At 41.8% G+C, this 18840-nt stretch overlaps 3 protein-coding genes and 1 pseudogene across 4 annotated transcripts; 2 read left to right on the top strand and 2 right to left on the bottom strand.

The window, feature by feature from the left end:
• Nucleotides 1-3571: 3571 nt before the first annotated feature.
• LOC135628408 (uncharacterized) lies at nucleotides 3572-4231 on the top strand. Its single transcript, XM_065135041.1, has one exon. It carries the CDS (start codon nucleotides 3658-3660, stop codon nucleotides 4159-4161), a length of 504 nt encoding a protein of 167 aa, XP_064991113.1. The 5' UTR covers nucleotides 3572-3657; the 3' UTR covers nucleotides 4162-4231.
• Nucleotides 4232-4338: 107 nt separating this feature from the next.
• Nucleotides 4339-8169, bottom strand: LOC135628407 (HVA22-like protein i; annotated as a pseudogene).
• A 4305-nt stretch (nucleotides 8170-12474) lies between these two features.
• Nucleotides 12475-16495, top strand: LOC103979384 (uncharacterized). The gene is made up of 6 exons (XM_009395518.3): nucleotides 12475-12812; nucleotides 13853-14052; nucleotides 14522-14662; nucleotides 14740-14820; nucleotides 15966-16090; nucleotides 16169-16495. Exons 1-6 carry the CDS (start codon nucleotides 12590-12592, stop codon nucleotides 16215-16217), a joined length of 819 nt encoding a protein of 272 aa, XP_009393793.2. The 5' UTR covers nucleotides 12475-12589; the 3' UTR covers nucleotides 16218-16495.
• LOC103980754 (uncharacterized) lies at nucleotides 15783-18127 on the bottom strand. Of its 2 annotated transcripts, XM_065134749.1 has the most exons (5): nucleotides 17726-18124; nucleotides 17578-17640; nucleotides 17299-17379; nucleotides 16905-17218; nucleotides 15783-16327 (listed from the first exon to the last, which is right to left on the bottom strand). In XM_065134749.1, exons 1-4 carry the CDS (start codon nucleotides 18053-18055, stop codon nucleotides 16937-16939), a joined length of 756 nt encoding a protein of 251 aa, XP_064990821.1. In that variant the 5' UTR covers nucleotides 18056-18124; the 3' UTR covers nucleotides 15783-16327; nucleotides 16905-16936. The 2 variants fall into 2 exon arrangements, with proteins under 2 accessions (XP_064990821.1, XP_064990822.1); XM_065134750.1 differs by lacking the exon at nucleotides 17578-17640 and having other exon boundaries at nucleotides 17726-18127.
• Nucleotides 18128-18840: the final 713 nt, after the last annotated feature.

Raw genomic sequence — 18840 nt, 5'->3', positions numbered from 1 at the left:
GGCTGTGGGCGGGTATATAAAGAACGCGACGTCGCACCGTGGGCCCCGCGCCCATACTCACCGCGCCACCTCAGCCATCCAGTCACCAGCAGCACGTGGCGGTCGACGACGTCGTCGCTTGCGTCAGAAATAAGCGGGTCCCGCAGGGTCCCATGCTCGCCCCCCACCCTCCGTCTCGTTCACCTGTCTCTATCGAGACAGGAACTCCATACCTCCCTCACACAAGCTGTCAGGCTCTGACCTCCGAAGCCTGGCGACCCACAAATCACACGATGAGAGGTCTGCGTGTTCCCTGGCATCCCTGGAACGGGCGATCATCCGTCCCCGAGAGGCAGAGCTGTGCCGCGTACGGCTTCCCCGATTCACACGACGCCTCCTCCAGACGAGGGAACACACGATTAAAGAACACTTATTATCGACCGGAGACTTGGTGACGCTCCAATTAGTCGCCGCATGATCACGAGGTGGCGTCCGAATCATAAAGCGAGCGTTCGTCGGCAACGGCAGCCGTCCGATCCCCATCGGTCGGTTCCGGAGGCTTTGCAAAGCCGTCACGGCAGCGGATTTCGCTAAGGTGACCTGTCCACTTCGGCGTGACAAAGGTCAGCCGACGTAGAATAGCAGCGTATTATCTTAAATATCCGACAGGAATAATTGACATTAACGACGGTCATATTGGCCAAACAAAGGATTTTATGGAGTGTAGACGATAAACGGATTGACTTGACTTGAGCTGCATCGCATTATTAGGTTAGTACAAGGGCGACTGTGGTAGGTTACCGATAAGCGTGGACTTAGACTTTGGATGCGGTGAGGTGGGAAAAGATGCACCGATAAGGCAATTTACAACGCACTAATGATGTGGAAACAATCACGTCATTTCCATGTTTTAGTTTTTTGTTTGGAATGTTCTATGACAATTATTAATTAGCTGTCATGTATTCTTAAGGAAGAAGGTTGAGACCCACCCGATTTCTTTGGAATGGCCGTACGATTAATTATAAATTATATTTTATAATTAATTATATTTAGTATCTCGATTTTTATATATTTAAAAATTATATTATGATCCTTATATTTACGAAAATAAATTATTTAATCTCGTTTCCCTTTATGTCATCCACTTTGTTTTTAGAAATATTATAGATTTTTCATGATATTTTTGTAAGCTTAAATATTTTATTTTTATAAATATAAAAATCTCAATATAATCTTTGAAAGTATAGAGATCGAAATGCCAAAAATAGCTTGTTACATGAATAATCTATAATATCTTGACTATTTGGGATTAGTTGTATAAATTTATTGTTACCGTTGAGATTTACGAAAAAAATATATTCTCTATCACATTAAAAATATATAAATCTTTACTTATAGAATATAATAATTTTTTTAACGTATTTTTCCGTCTATACTCTATGACTAATTATAATCGTTTCTTTTAAATAATATAGCATTTACATGTTTTTTTATAACTTATGTTCATTCTATCTTAAATATTTTTTTCTTATTTATTTACGTGATTTGGTTCTCCTCCCCATGCGATTCATTGCAAATGATAAAAGAACGAGAAAAGCTTCCTGGAAGATACACACATCGAGGAGGTTAATTACCATGCAAAGGATTTACAGTTCATAGAGCATATCATATATATGAATATGGAGATGAACGTAATCATACTTGATGATGAGTGTTCCTCATGTACATTTAGGGTACAAAAGATCATGGCTCCCTTAACATGATCATGACATTTTGGTTTGTAGCTTTGTCTTTCATTCACATCACACTGAATCTAGAAATCTTCCTTGAATTCAGAAAAAGTGATGTGGTTTTTGGTGATAAAATGCAAAAAAATCTTGCTCAATTCTGCAAGACATGAGATAAGGATCATCAAGTGAAGCAGCATTATGTGGTTGCTTGGATCATTCCTCTCCCCTTGCCTGCTGTCACTGTATCGCTATCTCCACATTGATTGTGTTAGGGAAGGGGAGTTGCATGATGCACGTCCTTTTAAACGCCTTAACACAACCCCTCTGCTGTGCTCTCCTACGAAGAGGATCTCTCTCTCTCTCTCTCTCTCTCTCTCTCTCTCTCTCTCTGTGTTTGGGTGACTATGCATCATGTTTTGATCTTTGGTGCCTGCACAGAGGAGCAGGAGATGAGGAGAAGCGTCGATGATCCTCAAGCGCGGCCTGGCATCGTCGTGGATCGAATCCAACGCTAGAGGTACTTGGGACAAAGCATCGTTTCTTCTGAAGCTACCTACTTGCTTTCGTTCTCCCTTGAGACCTTCTCCCTTCATCTTCACTGGCGGTATCTGACGCTTCCAGGGCCGAGACCAGTAGCCCTTTAATGTGTCCATCGACCCCACCCCCATCCCCACTCCTCTGTCACCGTGCCTCGTCTTCCGGGAGTACTCTTCTGTTACCAGGGCGAAGTCGAATGATATCTCCGTTCTCGGGCGCATGTTCTCCATCGTGATGCTCGTCGTAAAAGGTGTGAAGATGGAGTTGCTTTCAGTGAGAAGGTACGGAGAATACTGGCGCAGAAGTGTCGCTGTGTGCGGCGGATATTGCGTCGGCCCGCAGGAAGAAAGCGTCGGCCGAGAACATAAGAGACCTTGGCTCTCGTCTCTCCAGCCCATCCTTGCACTGTGTTCTCCGGCGAACATAGGACAGTGCGGAGAGTTCTTCGAGGTTGGTCATCCTGTAGGAAGCACGAGAAGCAACTCCATCTTCACAACTTCCTTCGTTCTACTGAACAAAGACGGTAGAGAACAAACGACGAGCGAGCACCAGAGGCGAGAGGTACTCTTTGACTTCTCCCTGGTTTTGCTCGATTAGAGAGGTGTGCTCCCAGAAGAAGAGGCATGGCAACAGAAGAATGGGGTTGGGCACATTAAAGGACTATAGGTTTTGGTTCTTGAAGCGTCGAAAGACGACGCTAGTGGCGATCAGGCGAGGTCTTAAATGAAGCGAGATGGGTGGCTACCGGAGCCACCATCGCCTTCCTCGCCCACTTCGGCCGACTCGAGAGGACGAAAGCAGGTAGTAGAAGCAAAAGATTCTTTGACCTATGTATCTGTAGCGTTGGAATGATCCACGACGAGAACAGGCAGCGGTTGAGGATCATCGACGCTCCTCCTGATCTCCTGTTCGCTGATGCAGGCACGAAATATCATAACTTGATGACATGAACCTAAAAATTATGTTTATGCATGTCCTTATAATTAGTCTCAATAATTTCAATATGTTGAATTTTAATTGATCCTTATACCCTCTAAAAATTACCATGTTATGATTTCTATGTATATTTTTTAGTCTTTTTTTATTATATTTTTATTTCTATTAGCAACTGGTAACTTCGGAGAGATATCTAACTAAATTTTTAGATAAAATATTCATATATATATATATATATATATATGAATATATATATAGCGTGTGTGTGTGTGTGTTTTGAGGGAGAGAATACTTAAAATGTGTGTTGTGAGCGAGTCAATAGCATATAGTTTCAGGGTAAAACGGTCATAACACACATAAGATAAACGGATAAGATGAACTCAAGTCCCAGCCAACCAAGCTGCAGAGGAGAGAGAGCAGAGCAGAGTAGAGCACGGCACAGCCCAGGCGAGAGCAGAGCAAACCAGTAGCAGACATGGATGCCAAATTGCTGCATCCTTCCCTCTATCCCAATCACTGCTACCTCATAAGGGCACGCCCTCTCACAACCTCCCTCACCCGCCTCCGTCTCCATCTTCTCCGAGCGACCAACGAGAATGAAGTCGCAAGCACGGGTGACAAGCCCAGCGGTGACTCAGCTGCAGCAGCGGACACCGCATCAGTCCCCGCGTCGCCGTCCCGGCCGCCGCCGACCACCCTCAACATCAGGTACCGGCGACGGTCGCGGAACCAGGCCCGGCAGCAGAGCGCCAGGAAACCCCCGCCGAAGAAGGACTGGGAGTCCATGACGCTGGGCGAGAAGGCGGTGGAGCTCTATGTGGGGGAGAAGGGCGTCCTCTTCTGGCTCAACAAGTTCGCCTACGCCTCCATCTTCATCATCGCCGGAGGGTGGATCCTCTTCCGCTTCGTCGGCCCTTCCCTCGGCCTCTACCAGCTTGACTCTGCTCCTTTGCCCCCGTCCGCCATTTTCAAAGGCTGACTATAAGCCCTTTCAACAATTATCTCCTGTACTACTTTGTCTTCATCATAATGAACAACAAGTTGCTTAATTCTCATCCATAATATTCAAATCTTACTTGTCTTTTACAAAACAATCATTTACAATGAAGTTATTCATCTTGTATTGATGAGCAAAACTATCATTTGCAATCCTTCATCAACAAATCCATGCATTGACAACACAAGAAAACAAATCAGATATTCCAAACAACTAACCTGGACCAGCATCAGCATCAGCAGCAGCAGCAGCGGCTCGTTTTCTCAACCTGTTGCGGGTCACAAGAATTGCCTCCTCCATGGCCGTCTGCTCTGGTGGTGGAACTGAGACTTTCACGGATTCGGAATTGTCTGTGTCAACCTGCATTGGCTCCTCACTTGGAGAGGGCGGGTTAGCGGTTTCTGAATTTTCCGTAAGAGAGACTGGTTCTTGAGGCTGGTCTGGAGATGCTGCTGCTGGCTGGAGACTTGCATCTGCCTTCCTCGATTCTTCCTGCGGCTGGCTCTTGATGGGACTGGGCGGAGCTCTTGTTTCTTGTGGAGACGGCTGAGATGGTGCAGGTTGGTGAGCAGGTGGCGTTGCAGAAGGTAACTGAGGTTCTTGCTGTGGCTGCTGAGTTTGCTGCAGCTCCATGAGATTTTACTCAGTGTGGAATTTTCCAAGATGCAGGCAAGAAACAGAGATTGATATACAAACATATATATTGAAGCCATAATCTTGTCATAATCTCATCAGGACTCTTGTAAGATTACTAGATCATGAGTATAATCCACAAAAGAAGAACCAAAAACAACAAGCACAAGGAAGAAACCAACTTGAATTCAGTTATCATCTGTTCTTCATATTATCATCAATGCTATCACTTTTCAAAGTTCAAATTTACAATTTTGTTTTTTCCTTTAAGAAAGGTTCGTTGCAGATTACGAAGCACATCATCATGTGATCATAGTTGCGAGCACCATGCAAGAGTCACAAATTAGGTTTAAGCATATAGAATGCTATAATACATATGTACAAGACAAACAGATTTCTAATTTTATCCAAACATTTATCCTGTCTTCTATAAGTTTTTAAGAGTATAAACATGTTTGGTAAAGACAACCACATTCTGCATCTTTTAGAGCCTGTTTTCCGCCTAAGAGCATGAAGTAGACTGTAGATTCCATGAAAGGGAGTATATTGATAGCCTGTGGTCTTTCAGCAAATGTGGAGTGAGTGAAAGCAATTGTGGATGAGGGAAAGCTCAAGCATGAGCTGCAAAGTGGGAACATGAATGAGTGCCTAAGTGTTCTAAGAATGCTACTTGTAAGCCAACTAATAGAATGAAAATGAAAAAGGAAGAAAGTTGTGGCAGGTGGACAGTTCTGAAAAGAGGATATGAATGAAACACAACTTGATAAAGGTAAAGCCATGGTCCTAAAAAGTGGATGCATCACTAGCTTGAGGACCCAGTTTTAAGATGCAATTAATGATGCAGTGTACATGTTAAAGGCCAGCATGAACTGTTGAACCACCAAATTGGTTTATCCACATTTTTTGCTAGGCCCCACGTAAAACAATTCATCCAAGTACAAACTAGATACTGCAACACAAGGATATCAGAAACTACAGATGAGGAGTCTATATCACACTCCAAATAACAAAGACTTCTCTTTCAAATTGTGTAAAAAAATCCAAAACATTTCTATGAGAAGCATATGCCAACCATGACATTATTTTGCAAACCAGGTGAAAAATGATATATTATACTAAAGCTAATCTGATTTTGGATCCAGAAAACGACATCATTCAAAAAAAGATGAAAACATCACAAAGAATTTTCAATGGTGAAATTAATGCATTAAAACTCTCATCCTTTGTCCAACTTATTTTGCACTTTTTCAATCAATATCACTAATAATATACACATCAAGCATAGTTATAATTTCACATGTATAACTAAAACTTCATTCTGCAGCTCTATTCCTGAATTCCTAAATGACTTAGTGACTTAATTAAGGCAGGCAGGTGCCCCAAACTGGCCTGGTCTTTGATGCCTCCACAGTCCAAGGCCAACCAATAGGCACCATTCTTCAATATTGGAATATGAAAGTTAGATGGATAAGTAAATACCAAAATATTTATTTTTGTCAAGTTATATTTTTTTTTTACATTCTTAGAGGTGAAGAAAATTTAAACTTTTATTGTTTCATTCATTCAAAAATATTTTATAACTTCTTATATTTGTACTCATAAATAGATATCATAGGATTGATACCTACATGGAATTTTTCACACTCCTCTATCAAATTTAATCTTCCTATTTTTCATCTAACAAAATCCATGACAATAGCCCCCCAGAGTCAACTTATCATGTTTGTTTGTGGAGAAAGAAACAACAGAATGACCAAAATTTAGTACCTAAAATGAAGCAACTTGCAATCTTTATATCATTGAACAAGGTAATTTTAAATGAGTTAAACCTGCCAAAGATCTAATAATTTGTTGCAATTATTTTCAGGACAAGTACAGATCCTCAAGAAATAATCCACAGCCGTCAAAATTCATGCTCAATATCTATGCAGAAAGAGAAAATTGTTGGCATCAATAAAAGGAAAACCTCATCATAGACCTACAGCAAGAAAAAGCTATAATTGAAGACATCAAGGACCGCATTGTCCTAATCAACCATACCTGGAAAGTACGAGTTCTTGGTGCTTGTATCAATAAGGTAGCATGGTTCAAAATCTCAACAAAACTTGTCTGGCCATAGCTAGTAGCCTTCTGCCAATACATCGACATGAAATCTGCAGCTCTTGCTCTTAACTCAAGCAAATTACGATCGATGTCAGTTTCATGCTTCGCGATATATGGCCTGAAGTTTCATAGACATATGTTGTTCCCTTAAAAAAAATATATTTATATGATTAGCATAGGAAAGCAAGATTCAGTCAGGGTGGACATCAAAGAAATTCACTTGCAAGTAAGTTGAAGTAAAGAATGTCATACTCTTGTCTTCGGATACCATAGATATATATAAAATGCCAGTTTTGCCTCGCAGTACATTGGAAACCTTCGAAAGATACAAGGAAATAAGAACACAAACCGGCAAGAATAGAACTGATGACAAGCATCTAGAAAATATCATTAATAAAAAGCTAAAAAAAACTTGCTTACCATGAAAAGAAAAGATCCCCAAATCTCTCCAAGATTGCCATCAATGCGACTACAATCCTGCAAAAGAATCAAAATGCAAGCCATCTTTGCCAGACATAGAGAAGAAAGTTGAGCAGATGGACTGACCAATACTGGCACCAGAAACGCAACTGCTCAATTCCTGGTTTGTTCAATTCCACAGTCTTATAGCACAAATAGGCTGGGTAAGCATACCCAAGAACCAGTCTGCGAATCACATCACAGTTCTCTCAGAGAACAAAACCAACAACCCAGAGCATTAAGATCATGAATGCTTACATCAAAGCTCTACTGACAAATAAACCCATCATGATGGATGATCCACAACCGTTTCTTACTGATCACTCTCCACAAGTTCATACAAAAGGCTGCAACATTACCAATTAAAATCTAAGTAGCAGATCAACTATTTATAATCCACAAGGAAAACCATCGTATAAAAGGAAGGATTTGGAAAAGCTTGACCACAAGGAGAGAAATTTATCCCTCTTTATCCGATCAAAAATCTCTGGCACAACTCCATACGACAACGCGAACTAAATAGAAATCGGAAGCACCATCTCGCCCTGCAGACCACACGAGTTCATCAACAGAGCATCTAAAGCAAGCGATTACAAGCGAGAAAGTCAACGAAACGAAGAGGAGAAAAGGTCGAACCTTTGACGAAGAAATAAGATCGCCGGCGCAGACTTGGGAGATGATTCAGGGGGAATGGGGTGGTATTTATTCGAAGAGGATCGAAACGAGAGAGAGAGAGATGACGACGTTGATGTCGTCGCTGTCTACATCGCTCTCAATCCGCGGCCGAAATCCTACGCCAAGATGCCCAATCTGGAGAGTTGGCGAGGTCGTAGAGAATGGACGGACGTGATGAACAGAGCGCGATGGGCGAGATCATCAGCCGTTCAAATGGAATGATCAAGGCGGGTTGCTGAGAAGATGAGCGGCCGTGATCGTTGTGGGACACCTGAATCAACCGCACCAACTCAATTCGGTTGGCACGCGGCCATTTGGTACATGGCATGTTTAATCTTTAACCACTATAAATTAAATAGATTAATATGATTATTTAAGAAAATTTTAGATTCACTATATATAAGACACTCGTACGTTTCGTGCTTTAGCAATGCAATACTAATCTACATTAGCAAGGAATGTGTTAGTGAACCTTTACGTCGTGGCTAAGGTGTTAGCACGGCTCGGTTCGATCTCAGATGTGTGAGATTGTTCACATTGATATTCAGGTGGGTGGAAGCGAGCGTTGGGTCAAGTTGAATTTGAGCCTTATCTCTCGAGTGGGGTTTTCTCTCTTGGCGGGCAACCTGTTTCTTTGTCAGGCTCCTGCACATAGACTGAGGTCGGGAGGGGGATTTCCCGACTCGACTCCTCCGAAGTTTAAGTTAGTATTGAGTGGAATAAGAGGGAGTTGAATGCTCGAAGTCTTTCCCCTTGACATTGGTCAGGGGGTTGGCTTTTATATCTACAAAAGGAGGTCGGATGTATACGATACGTTAATGGTTGCTGACTTCTCGGGCAGCTAGCTTATACCTGACGGACAGACGTCGATTGACCTATATGAACCCATGCTGTGTGGCACAGTTCCGACCTTTCTAGAACAACTCTGTAGTATTCGACGTCAACCTATATGGGCCCACATTGTGTGGAGTCATTCTGAGCTTTCTGAAATGGCTTTGTAGTGTTTGACGCCGAGTTGTATGGCCCCCAAATAGTGAGAGGGCTTGTGGTCGGCCTCCTAGGGTCTGAGGTGTTGCGTTATGTTAGCCTAAAGCTCCTTTGTTAGCGTTGTCATGGTCGTTGACTGTTGCTACGTGGATGGTGCTAAAAAATACCATATCAGAATGAACCTTGACATTCTGAATGGGCCCTAGTGTCACAATCTTCTGAATAGACCCCTTCTCATGTTCATCCTTGAATAAGCAAGATAATAAACAGTGACCTCTTCTCCTATTTGATCAAATAAATAGATAAATTTTTTTCTTAAATATTTATCATAATAGTGATAGGGCATATTCTGGTACTACCCTCGCGGAAACAGTCAATAGCCACATCAATACCAACATGGAGTCTCAGGGTTGATATAGTGCATTATGTCAACATGACACCTCGGACTTGGATGAGACATTATCTGAGACCATATGAGATGATGATGCTGCATAGCACAAAGCCATTCTGGAAAGCTCGGAATGGTACCGCGCGACATGGATCCATGTAGGTTGGTCATTGCTCGCATAGGAGGTACAAGTCACTCGCCTAAGGAGTCGATCGCCATTAACATATCATATATGATCAACCCTCATTCGCAGGTATAAAAGCCAACCCATGATTAATGTTTGGGGGAGGACATCGATCACTTTAACTCCACTTAACCCCACTCTATATTGACTTATGCTTTGGAGGGGTCAAGTCGGGTAATCCCCCTCTTGACTTCGACCTGTGTGCATGAACTTGGCGAGGGAGGCAGAGCAACTCCTTGCTCTACCTTGGATCAATTATGGAGATGAAGCTCAGACCAAACTTGACGTTGATCACCTCTGTTTGAGGATCCACGTGGGCAACTCTGCGTACTTGGGATTAGACCAAGCCCATGTTGATTCATTGGCTATGACATAAGGTTCCCCAATATTTTTGACACTAGAAGGAAGGCCTGATGTCATAAGAGCATCCACCAAACAACTCCAACGAATGCCTTGGCGAGAAGACACTCACCACCATCTCCACCTTTGACCTCGGAGGGCAGCTCCCCACTCTCCCGCATATGGATAGAAGCATCTCGGCTCAGACTACGGGGTGCTATTGACATTTGTTCAATGATCCTGAGCTCTTACCTCCCGGGGTTGGTGGGGACAGTCGATCATCTTCGCTGAGGCATTCCTCAACCTCACCCACTAGGTGCAAGCGTTAGCTGGGATGATGCAGATCATCACACCCCTCGTACCCTAGCTAGCTCAGCAGACGGTTCTCCTCCCATGACCATCGACTGTGATCCAACCTGTGCTCATCCCTACACCTCACAATGCCACCCCGATCTACCAGCCAGCTCTGGCTCCATATGCCCACCCCTCAACTGGGAGCAATCGGGATACCCAAGACCAATGGTAGAGTGCAACGTCCCTATGCCCAGATGAGCTGCCTTAACCTTCCCTGAAGCTAATATCCTATCGTTTGACTCAATGGATGACTCATTTCGGGCCCAATTACGATTAGTGAATCAGCACCTAGACGAGGTTCAAAGGGAATTCCATAAATCTAAGGAGGAGCTCGGGGAAAGTACCTCGGTTGGGTTCCCCTTTGCCCAAGAAATTCAGGATAAGCCTATCCCCCTCAACTTTCACCTCTCGACGCTAGAGGCCTATGATGGTGGCTCCGATCCAGCGGAGCACATCGCCACCTTTCGGGCCTAGATGGCCCTACACAACACCTCTAACGCCTTGATGTATTGGGCATTTCCTACCATCCTCCAAGGCCCAGCTTGGATGTGGTACAATCGATTAAGGCTATCCTTGGTCCTGTCTTTTAATCAGCTTGCATGGGAACTCGAGCTTCACTTCCTAGCCAACGCGTGACCTAAACCATCTATGACCATACTCCTCGGGCTAAGGCAGAAGGAGGACGAATCCCTCTACCTCTTCGATGCTAACTTCGCTACTGAGATTCGAGGGGTTCCAGATGCCCACCCCTTTTTTGTTATGCAAGTGTTCTTGATTGGCCTACAACCTTCAAGGTTCTTTTGGTTACTAGTCGAGAGGCCACGAGCGACCGTTCCCGAGATGCTCCAATGGGCTAACCAGTATGTTGCTGTTGAGGCATTGGTAGCAAGAAAGCACGAGGAGTCACACAGGAGGCCCTGCTAGGAGTTACCCATGTGAGCAGATTGAGGAAAGAAGAAGGCCCGCCATGGTAGGCCGGAAGTAGATAAGCCTAAGGTGTGCATATATATATATATATAAAAGGGGTCTGCTATAGCGAAGCATGCGCCCGAGTTATAAATCTCGACTAGACATGTGCTTGATGGGGAATGGGGAATGATATGACATATTCTTGTACCACCCTCGCGACAACAGTTAGTGATCATGTCAACGCTAACGTAGAACCTCAGGGCTCATATGGTGCATTACATTGACATGACACCTCAGACTTAAATGGGATGGTAGCACGTTCCTGTATTATTCGAGGTTGTACGAGACAACGCTGCATAGCACAAAGCCGCTCCGAAAAGCTCGGAACGACGTCGTGCGATGCATATTCGTGCAGGTTGATCAACGCTCGCATAGGAGGTACAAGCCGACCGCTCGAGGAGTTAGCAACCATTAACAGATCACGTATGACTGACCCTCATTCGCAGGTATAAAAACCGACCCCCTGATCGACGTCAAGGGGAGGACCTCGAACACTTCAACTCTACTTAACCACACTCAATACTGACTTATACTTCGAAGGGGTCGAGTCGAGAAATTCCCCTATCGACTTCGACTTATGTACAAGAACTTGGCGGGGGAGAAAGAGCAACTCCTTGCTCTACCTGGGATCAATTATTGAGATGAAGCTCGGACCGAACCTAACGCTGACCACCTTCATTCGATTATCCACGTGGATGACTTTGCACACTTGGGATCGAACCAAATCGTGTTGATCTATTGACTATGGGATAAGGTTCCCCGACATCCAAAATTTTATTATATATAAAGAAATCAAATACATCACAATCAAACAAATTGATTAGATTCTAATGAAAAATAAAAATGAGAAATGAGAAGCGATCTTAGTCAACGGACTACGGCGGTGCTGTGGGCGCTTACAACTGCCACCATGAAAAGCCATCAACGCTCGGCAACATGCAGTATTAAGAATGAGAGAGAAGGTCGTGAGACGAGCTTCTGGCCCCGGTTAAGCTCTTGTCTCAGGCTTTATCTCGAACAGTTGGCGGACACTAAACGCAGCACTTCCCATATCTAACGACTACGCGACACAGTGGCTCCACACGGGGCCCGCATTTAGGCAGTCGTTTCCTGCAACCAAAAGGCGGGTAGGTGAGCGGTGAGAGGCAGCGGGTGAAGTGATGGTAATGTATTTGATGAGCCAAACCCCTTTGGCCCCCCTTTTATTAGAGCTCCGTTGTGACGGTGAAAGGAGACGAAGAAGCGACTCGATTTCCGTGCCCTCTTTAATTCCTGGATTCGAGCAGGGACGAACGGATCGCTGCGAGGGAAGGCGTGCGATGAGGGGGGCGAGGCGGCCGATCTACGCGGTGGCGACATGGGTGAAGCGGCAGCCGCCCAAAGTGAAGGCGTTCCTGTGCGTGGTGGCGGGCATCGCGGCCCTCGTCTTCCTCCGCTTCATCGTTCACGACCACGACAACCTCTTCATCGCCGCCGAGGCCGTTCACGCCCTCGGCATCTCCGTCCTCATCTATAAGCTTACCAAGGAGAGGACATGCGCTGGTGCCCGCCTTCTCTTTCCCCTTTTTATTTCATTTTCTTTGCCCGTGCTGCTTTGTTTTGTTTTGTTTTGTTTTGATCTACTGCATACGTGATCTGTTGGTGGATGGGGCGGTAAGAATGCCACTTGCCAAGGCTTCGGGATTTAAATAATGGATGCCCTAGATGGCATGGCTAAAAAGATATTTTCCCCCCTTTGAGGTAATCCGGGGCTGGAGGGGGTTTTGGTTTCGACTAGGACCCTGATTTGGGAGCATGTCGATGTTAGGTTTGCGGAATGGAAGTTCGAAGGAGAGTATTATATCATTGATAGTTTCAGAATTTTGAGTTAATTACAAGGCTCAAGAGTTTTGCTTATGGGAATTACCAGCTTGAAACTTGCAGAATAGGTTTTCTAAGGGAAGAAATTGAAAGAAGTTTTTTTCCCCCTGTTTTGAATAGTGCATTTGCTTAATGTTGATCTTGTTGTTCTACATTTTAAGTTTATCAAATTTCTATCGTATAATCCATGTTGCTTTATTGGTACTTTTACATTATCTAACTATTCTCATTGTTGATTATTATTGCAAAATTATCTTTTACAAGTATGTGCAAGATGATGAAATTATGTAAAGATCCACGAGGAAAAATGTTAACCTTATATGATGCTGGTGGACCTTTTTAATGTTTTTTTTTTTCATTTGCACCAAATTTCTGATATAATTATACGATTCCTGTCTGAGGAGGAGTTTCAAGTTTGTTTTTGAAGTGAATTGACAATTAAGCCCTTTTATTGGGAATCCAGAACATTCTGCCTTAGAGCAGCACTTAAGCTATGTGATAGATATTCTAACCTTACAATTTGTTACTCATTTATCTCTAAGTATTTGATTTTATCAAGATCGTTTCGAGAATACATTTCTGTTACCTATATATGGAACCGGTTTAATAGGTCACCAGTTTTTGGTTGCTTTGTAATTCATGTTGCCTAATGCTAAGTTTATAGAAATTGCACTTATTTCGTGGATCCAATTATCTTTCATTAACAATTTTATAATATGCAGGGCTTTCGTTGAAGTCTCAGGATTTGACAGCTTTGTTTTTAGCTGCCAGACTTTATTGCAGTTTCGTTATGGAATACGATATACACACAGTGCTAGATACTGCTACACTTGCTACTACTCTTTGGGTTATTTACATGATTCGTTTTAAGCTGAGGCCAAGTTACATGGAGGATAAGGACAATTTTGCTATATATTTTGTGGTAAGACATCTCATGTATTATATAAAAAAAGCTTTATATACATGATAAACACTTTAGAAATTTGGTTTTTTTTTTTGGGGACAAAGTAATTGTTTTATTTTATCACTTGGACTATTTTGTACCTGTAATGAAAAAAATACTTGGTCGTTGAATTTGTTTTTCAGTGTTTTTTTTCCCTTTACTTAGAAAATACTTATTAAGCACTGTGTTATTGCCAAAAGAGTCATGTCAAGGAAAAGGACGCTTGTTGCTTTTATTTATATCGTTACTACTATTTCTTTATTATTATATCTTTGGGTTTTTGGCAGCTTCTTTTTTACTATTATGGCTACAAAGTTTCTTCGCATTTGAAGTTCTTAAGAAAATTCATGTCTCTTTGCTGGTCTTTAAAGAATTATCCGTGATAAAAAAACTTGTTTTTTATTCATAAGATCATGAATGGATCTCACCTCTCTTTATATGATTGCAGGTTGTGCCTTGTGTGCTGTTAGCGCTTGCTGTTCATCCTTCTACATCTCACAATATTTTCAATAGGATCTGTTGGGCCTTTTGTGTTTATCTGGAAGCTGTTTCGGTGTTGCCCCAGTTACGATTGATGCAGAACACGAAGGTACAACCTGGAATCAGAGAACCTTGTAAATTTTTAAAGAAAAAGTTTCTAATTGTATCTTCATACATGATCCCCAGATTGTAGAACCGTTCACTGCTCACTATGTTTTTGCTCTTGGGATTGCAAGATTTCTGAGCTGCGCTCACTGGGTCCTTCAGGTTGGTTTAGTATGAAACTCTGCATTCTGACTAGGTTTTATGGATTTGTATGACTGATATACCACTGATGTATTTACAGTAGAGTGACTTCTTAAGCATAAGCATGATATATATATATTTTTCTCATACTGTTGAAGGCTAGAACTTTGTAGGATACTCTGGTTCTTCATTTATAGTCATAATTTGTTGATATAGAGTCACATATTATTGAAAACATGTGTTACTATTTCTGCATAAGTTTTGGATCTCTTGAGGCCTCAGCATCATTGCACATGAGTTTCCTATTGAGCTTCAATTTTGAATATTTAAAAATTAGATTTTACATTGACTCTTGTTCTTTCTTTAAACCTTGTTAGTGCAGCTCCAATGAAACACACCATTTTTGTGTTGTCAGCTCGAAAGGCATATCTATCTATATTTTCTTGGTTTTGATGTGGAGGTCATAATTATATGCTCATGGCTTGTCCTGCTTGTCAATTTGTTTATGTTGATGTTTCACACCACGACTAATATTAGTATTAATATTTTATTTCATTCCACATGACTAATATTTGGTACCATTTTAAGTCTTTCCTCTCTTCTTATCTTCTATATATCTTCAAGGTCATCGTTTCTATTAATTGTATTTACAGTCAGAAGTTTGCGTTGTACACAATGCATCACAATATTTATGCCAACCATTTGCATGACACACGAGAGGTCTGATTATATGCAGCCACAGAACCGTGCAATGAGTTCTACTTTGTTAGATCTAGTCTAGTAACATTATTTGCTTCTTTGAGGTGAACTTGATGGATTGGACACAAAACTCATGGAGAACCAGCTGTTGCATTATCTTACTGTAGATGTTGGTTGAAACCTTTGTTTTTCTCGAAATCCAATCCAATTTATGCTATTTTGACCATTCCACAATTATTTTCTTCCTGATTGTCTTGTGATTATCTTTGAGTGAGAAAATAATATGAAGAAGAATCAAGTAAAACTTAATAAGAAAAACATGGAAAAATAAATTGTATTCAAGTGTCTGGCATCAGGCAATTATTTTCTTCCTGATTGTCTTGGTTCAGTATGAACCTCTGGAAATATGGTCTCCTGCTATAGCAGGCGTGTCGCATGATGCATTTCCTTCTCGGTGTCTCTTGTAGGTCCTGGACACTCGTGGACGACTGTTGACAGCTTTAGGGTATGGTTTGTGGCCACCAATGGTTCTTCTTGCCGAGATCGTTCAAACTTTCATTCTCGCTGATTTCTGCTATTATTATGTGAAGAGGTAACGAAGATTCTTTCCACGAACACGCACCTATTATGGCCGTTAATACAAAACTTGTTCTCACTCTTCCTCCTGCAGTGTTGTCGGTGGACAGCTGGTGCTACGGCTTCCGTCAGGTGTAGTGTGATCTTCCACGCACAGTCAGACTGAATCATCAACTTAAACTGAATCATTTGTCTGAGCATACCGAAATGCCTCCTCTCTTATGCGAGGCTTGCACCAGTTGGGGATTCTCACCTGTGACATGTTGAGTTACGAAGAAGTCTTACATATAGACACTAATGTGGGTAGAAATTGCACGTTAGCTGACTGTATGCAGCAAGTAAATAGTTTCTTGAGGAAGTTTTACGGTTGACCTTGGGTTGACTTCTTTTCTATAACAAGACTTTCAACCTCCTAGCTTCATATTTTGTAGACTTATCCGGCTTTTTCCATTTGTACTATGCTTTTGGTTTGAGATGAAAGAGGAGGCCAAAGGAACGGTTGGTGGGGGTTTTTTTCTTTGGAATAGATTATTCGATACTCAATTGCATACTAGATTTTATTTTGAATGTTAGGTACACCATAATTCTCTCAAGGTTAAATATCATAATGTTCCTTTTGAATGTTAGGTGGTACCATATACTCCTTGATATTAAGTATTATGAATGCATCGCTTGTCTTTTGAATTCCAATAAATAGTTGTTTTAGCCTTCTTCACTTGCTGTAATATTTTTCATAAAATATTATTTTTAATCAATAGGAAAAAAAATATTTTCGTGAGCAAATGCTTAACATTGACGTCAATAAAAAACAAAAAGAAATCCCCACTAACCAAATCGAAGATGAATACTTAATCTTGGCATTTTATTGGTCATAAACCAGACTGTATCTCTTCGCCCTTTGTATCTGAAGTCTCCTCTGTCTCGCCAGCGCCGACGTGGCCGCTTTGCACGTGCTGTGTTGCCGTTCCCCCCACCCCCACACCAAATCCCACCCCGCCTCCTCGTCGTCGGGCGTCACGTTCAGATCCGGGAGGCCGACCCGACCCGCGGCCGGCCGTTGGCTGCCGCTCTGGGCCCACCGGTGGTCGACGGCTGTGGGATCCACGGGGACCATATCGCCGCCACCGACCCATAGCATCTTTTCCTGCCGCCGAGACATTCGATTCACTCTTCGGCGCACAATCTTAAAGAAGAAGAAGAGAAGAGAAGGAGTAGATTGATTACATGGCGCAGTTGTGCAGCCGCTGGAAGCAAGGAGGGGTTTGCTGATGGACTAAGCAAGTGGGCTTCGTACTCCTCTCTCACCTGATTCATCTTATCATTAAGAATATACACACACACACATATATATATATATATATATATATATATATATATATATATATATATATATATATATATATATATATATATATATATACAATTAAGTTGAAATAAAAGGAATCGAGAGAAAATATAGATAATAAAATGGCAAAAGAGAAGAAAAGAAAGAAAAGAACACACTCGTTCGAGATTGGCTTTCTTGTCGGCAAACGAAGCCATCGGCTCACTCTGTTCTTCCACCCACTGCTCACCGCAAGCATCAAAGACAATAAAAATCTTAGCTGGCTAGAGAGAGAGAGAGAGAGAGAGAGGCTGACGGTACGCTTACCTGGATGTACTGTTTGCGGTGCTCCACCCACGGCTTGGGCCGGACGTCGATGTCTTCGCTGCCGCCGCTGCCTTGGAAGGAGAGAGGCGTAGAGGGGCTCGATGTGGCGGTGGCGGTGACTCCCCCGTCGACGTTCTTCTCCCCGTAACGGAGCGGCGGAGGAGGAGAAGGCATTAGAGGATGACCGGGGAGTGACCGGGGCTTCCGGGAGCCCCAGCGGAGGGACTCGGGAAGGACGTGGAGCGCCGCCCGGTGGACGGACGCGAGGACGAGCTCGGGGAGGCTGTCGAGCGTGAGCGCCACCTCCAGCTCCTCCTCTGTCAGAGACATGTAATCAAACAACGCGATTATACGGTGGCGGCGACGGCACGAGGTACTAAAAGATAGAGACAAAGGAAGAATGGATAAGAATGGTGGCGTCTGCTGGCTCATATGGACAAATGGAAATAGTGGAAGATATTACTTTTTCCTATTTCTCATACATAAAAAAATATTTTTTATTTTTAGTATCTTTATAGGTATTTTATAAAAAAAAAGCTATTCATTTTTACATGAGAATTTTTATAAATAATAAAAATTTTCATGATTCAAATTTAATTATAATTAAAGATTTCTCGGATAGATGTAATTAGTTTAATTTCAAGTATATAATCAAGTCAACTTTTATAGAACAATTAGAAATATTTCTTAGATGATTAATAATATTATTATTTTTTAAGAATTTATAATAATTAACCATCAAAACTTAGAACTTTTTTAATCAAATATAGTTTAAATTCAATTACGAACGTAAATTTATTAGCTTATGCTAAACTAACCCAAACTTCCATAGAATTAATTATTAGGACATGATTGTAAGATTATTAATATTATTTTTTTTAAAAATTATAATAATTAATTATCGAAATTAAATTTTTTGAATATATTATGTAATTAAATATAACTTATTTTAATTTCGAGTATAATTTATTCAACTCCCACTCATTTTATATAAAAATCTTAAATTTTCCTAATAGTGAGATTTTTTTTGATACAATAACTTATTTTTATTAAAAAAACTTTTATTAGTTTAGCATTATATATATAATTTTTTTAATAAAATAAAATTTATCTTT

The sequence above is a fragment of the Musa acuminata genome, chromosome BXJ3-1, assembly GCF_036884655.1.
Source record: "Musa acuminata AAA Group cultivar baxijiao chromosome BXJ3-1, Cavendish_Baxijiao_AAA, whole genome shotgun sequence".
Classification (NCBI taxonomy): Eukaryota; Viridiplantae; Streptophyta; class Magnoliopsida; order Zingiberales; family Musaceae; genus Musa; species Musa acuminata.
This window is presented reverse-complemented; position numbering and strand designations above follow the sequence as displayed.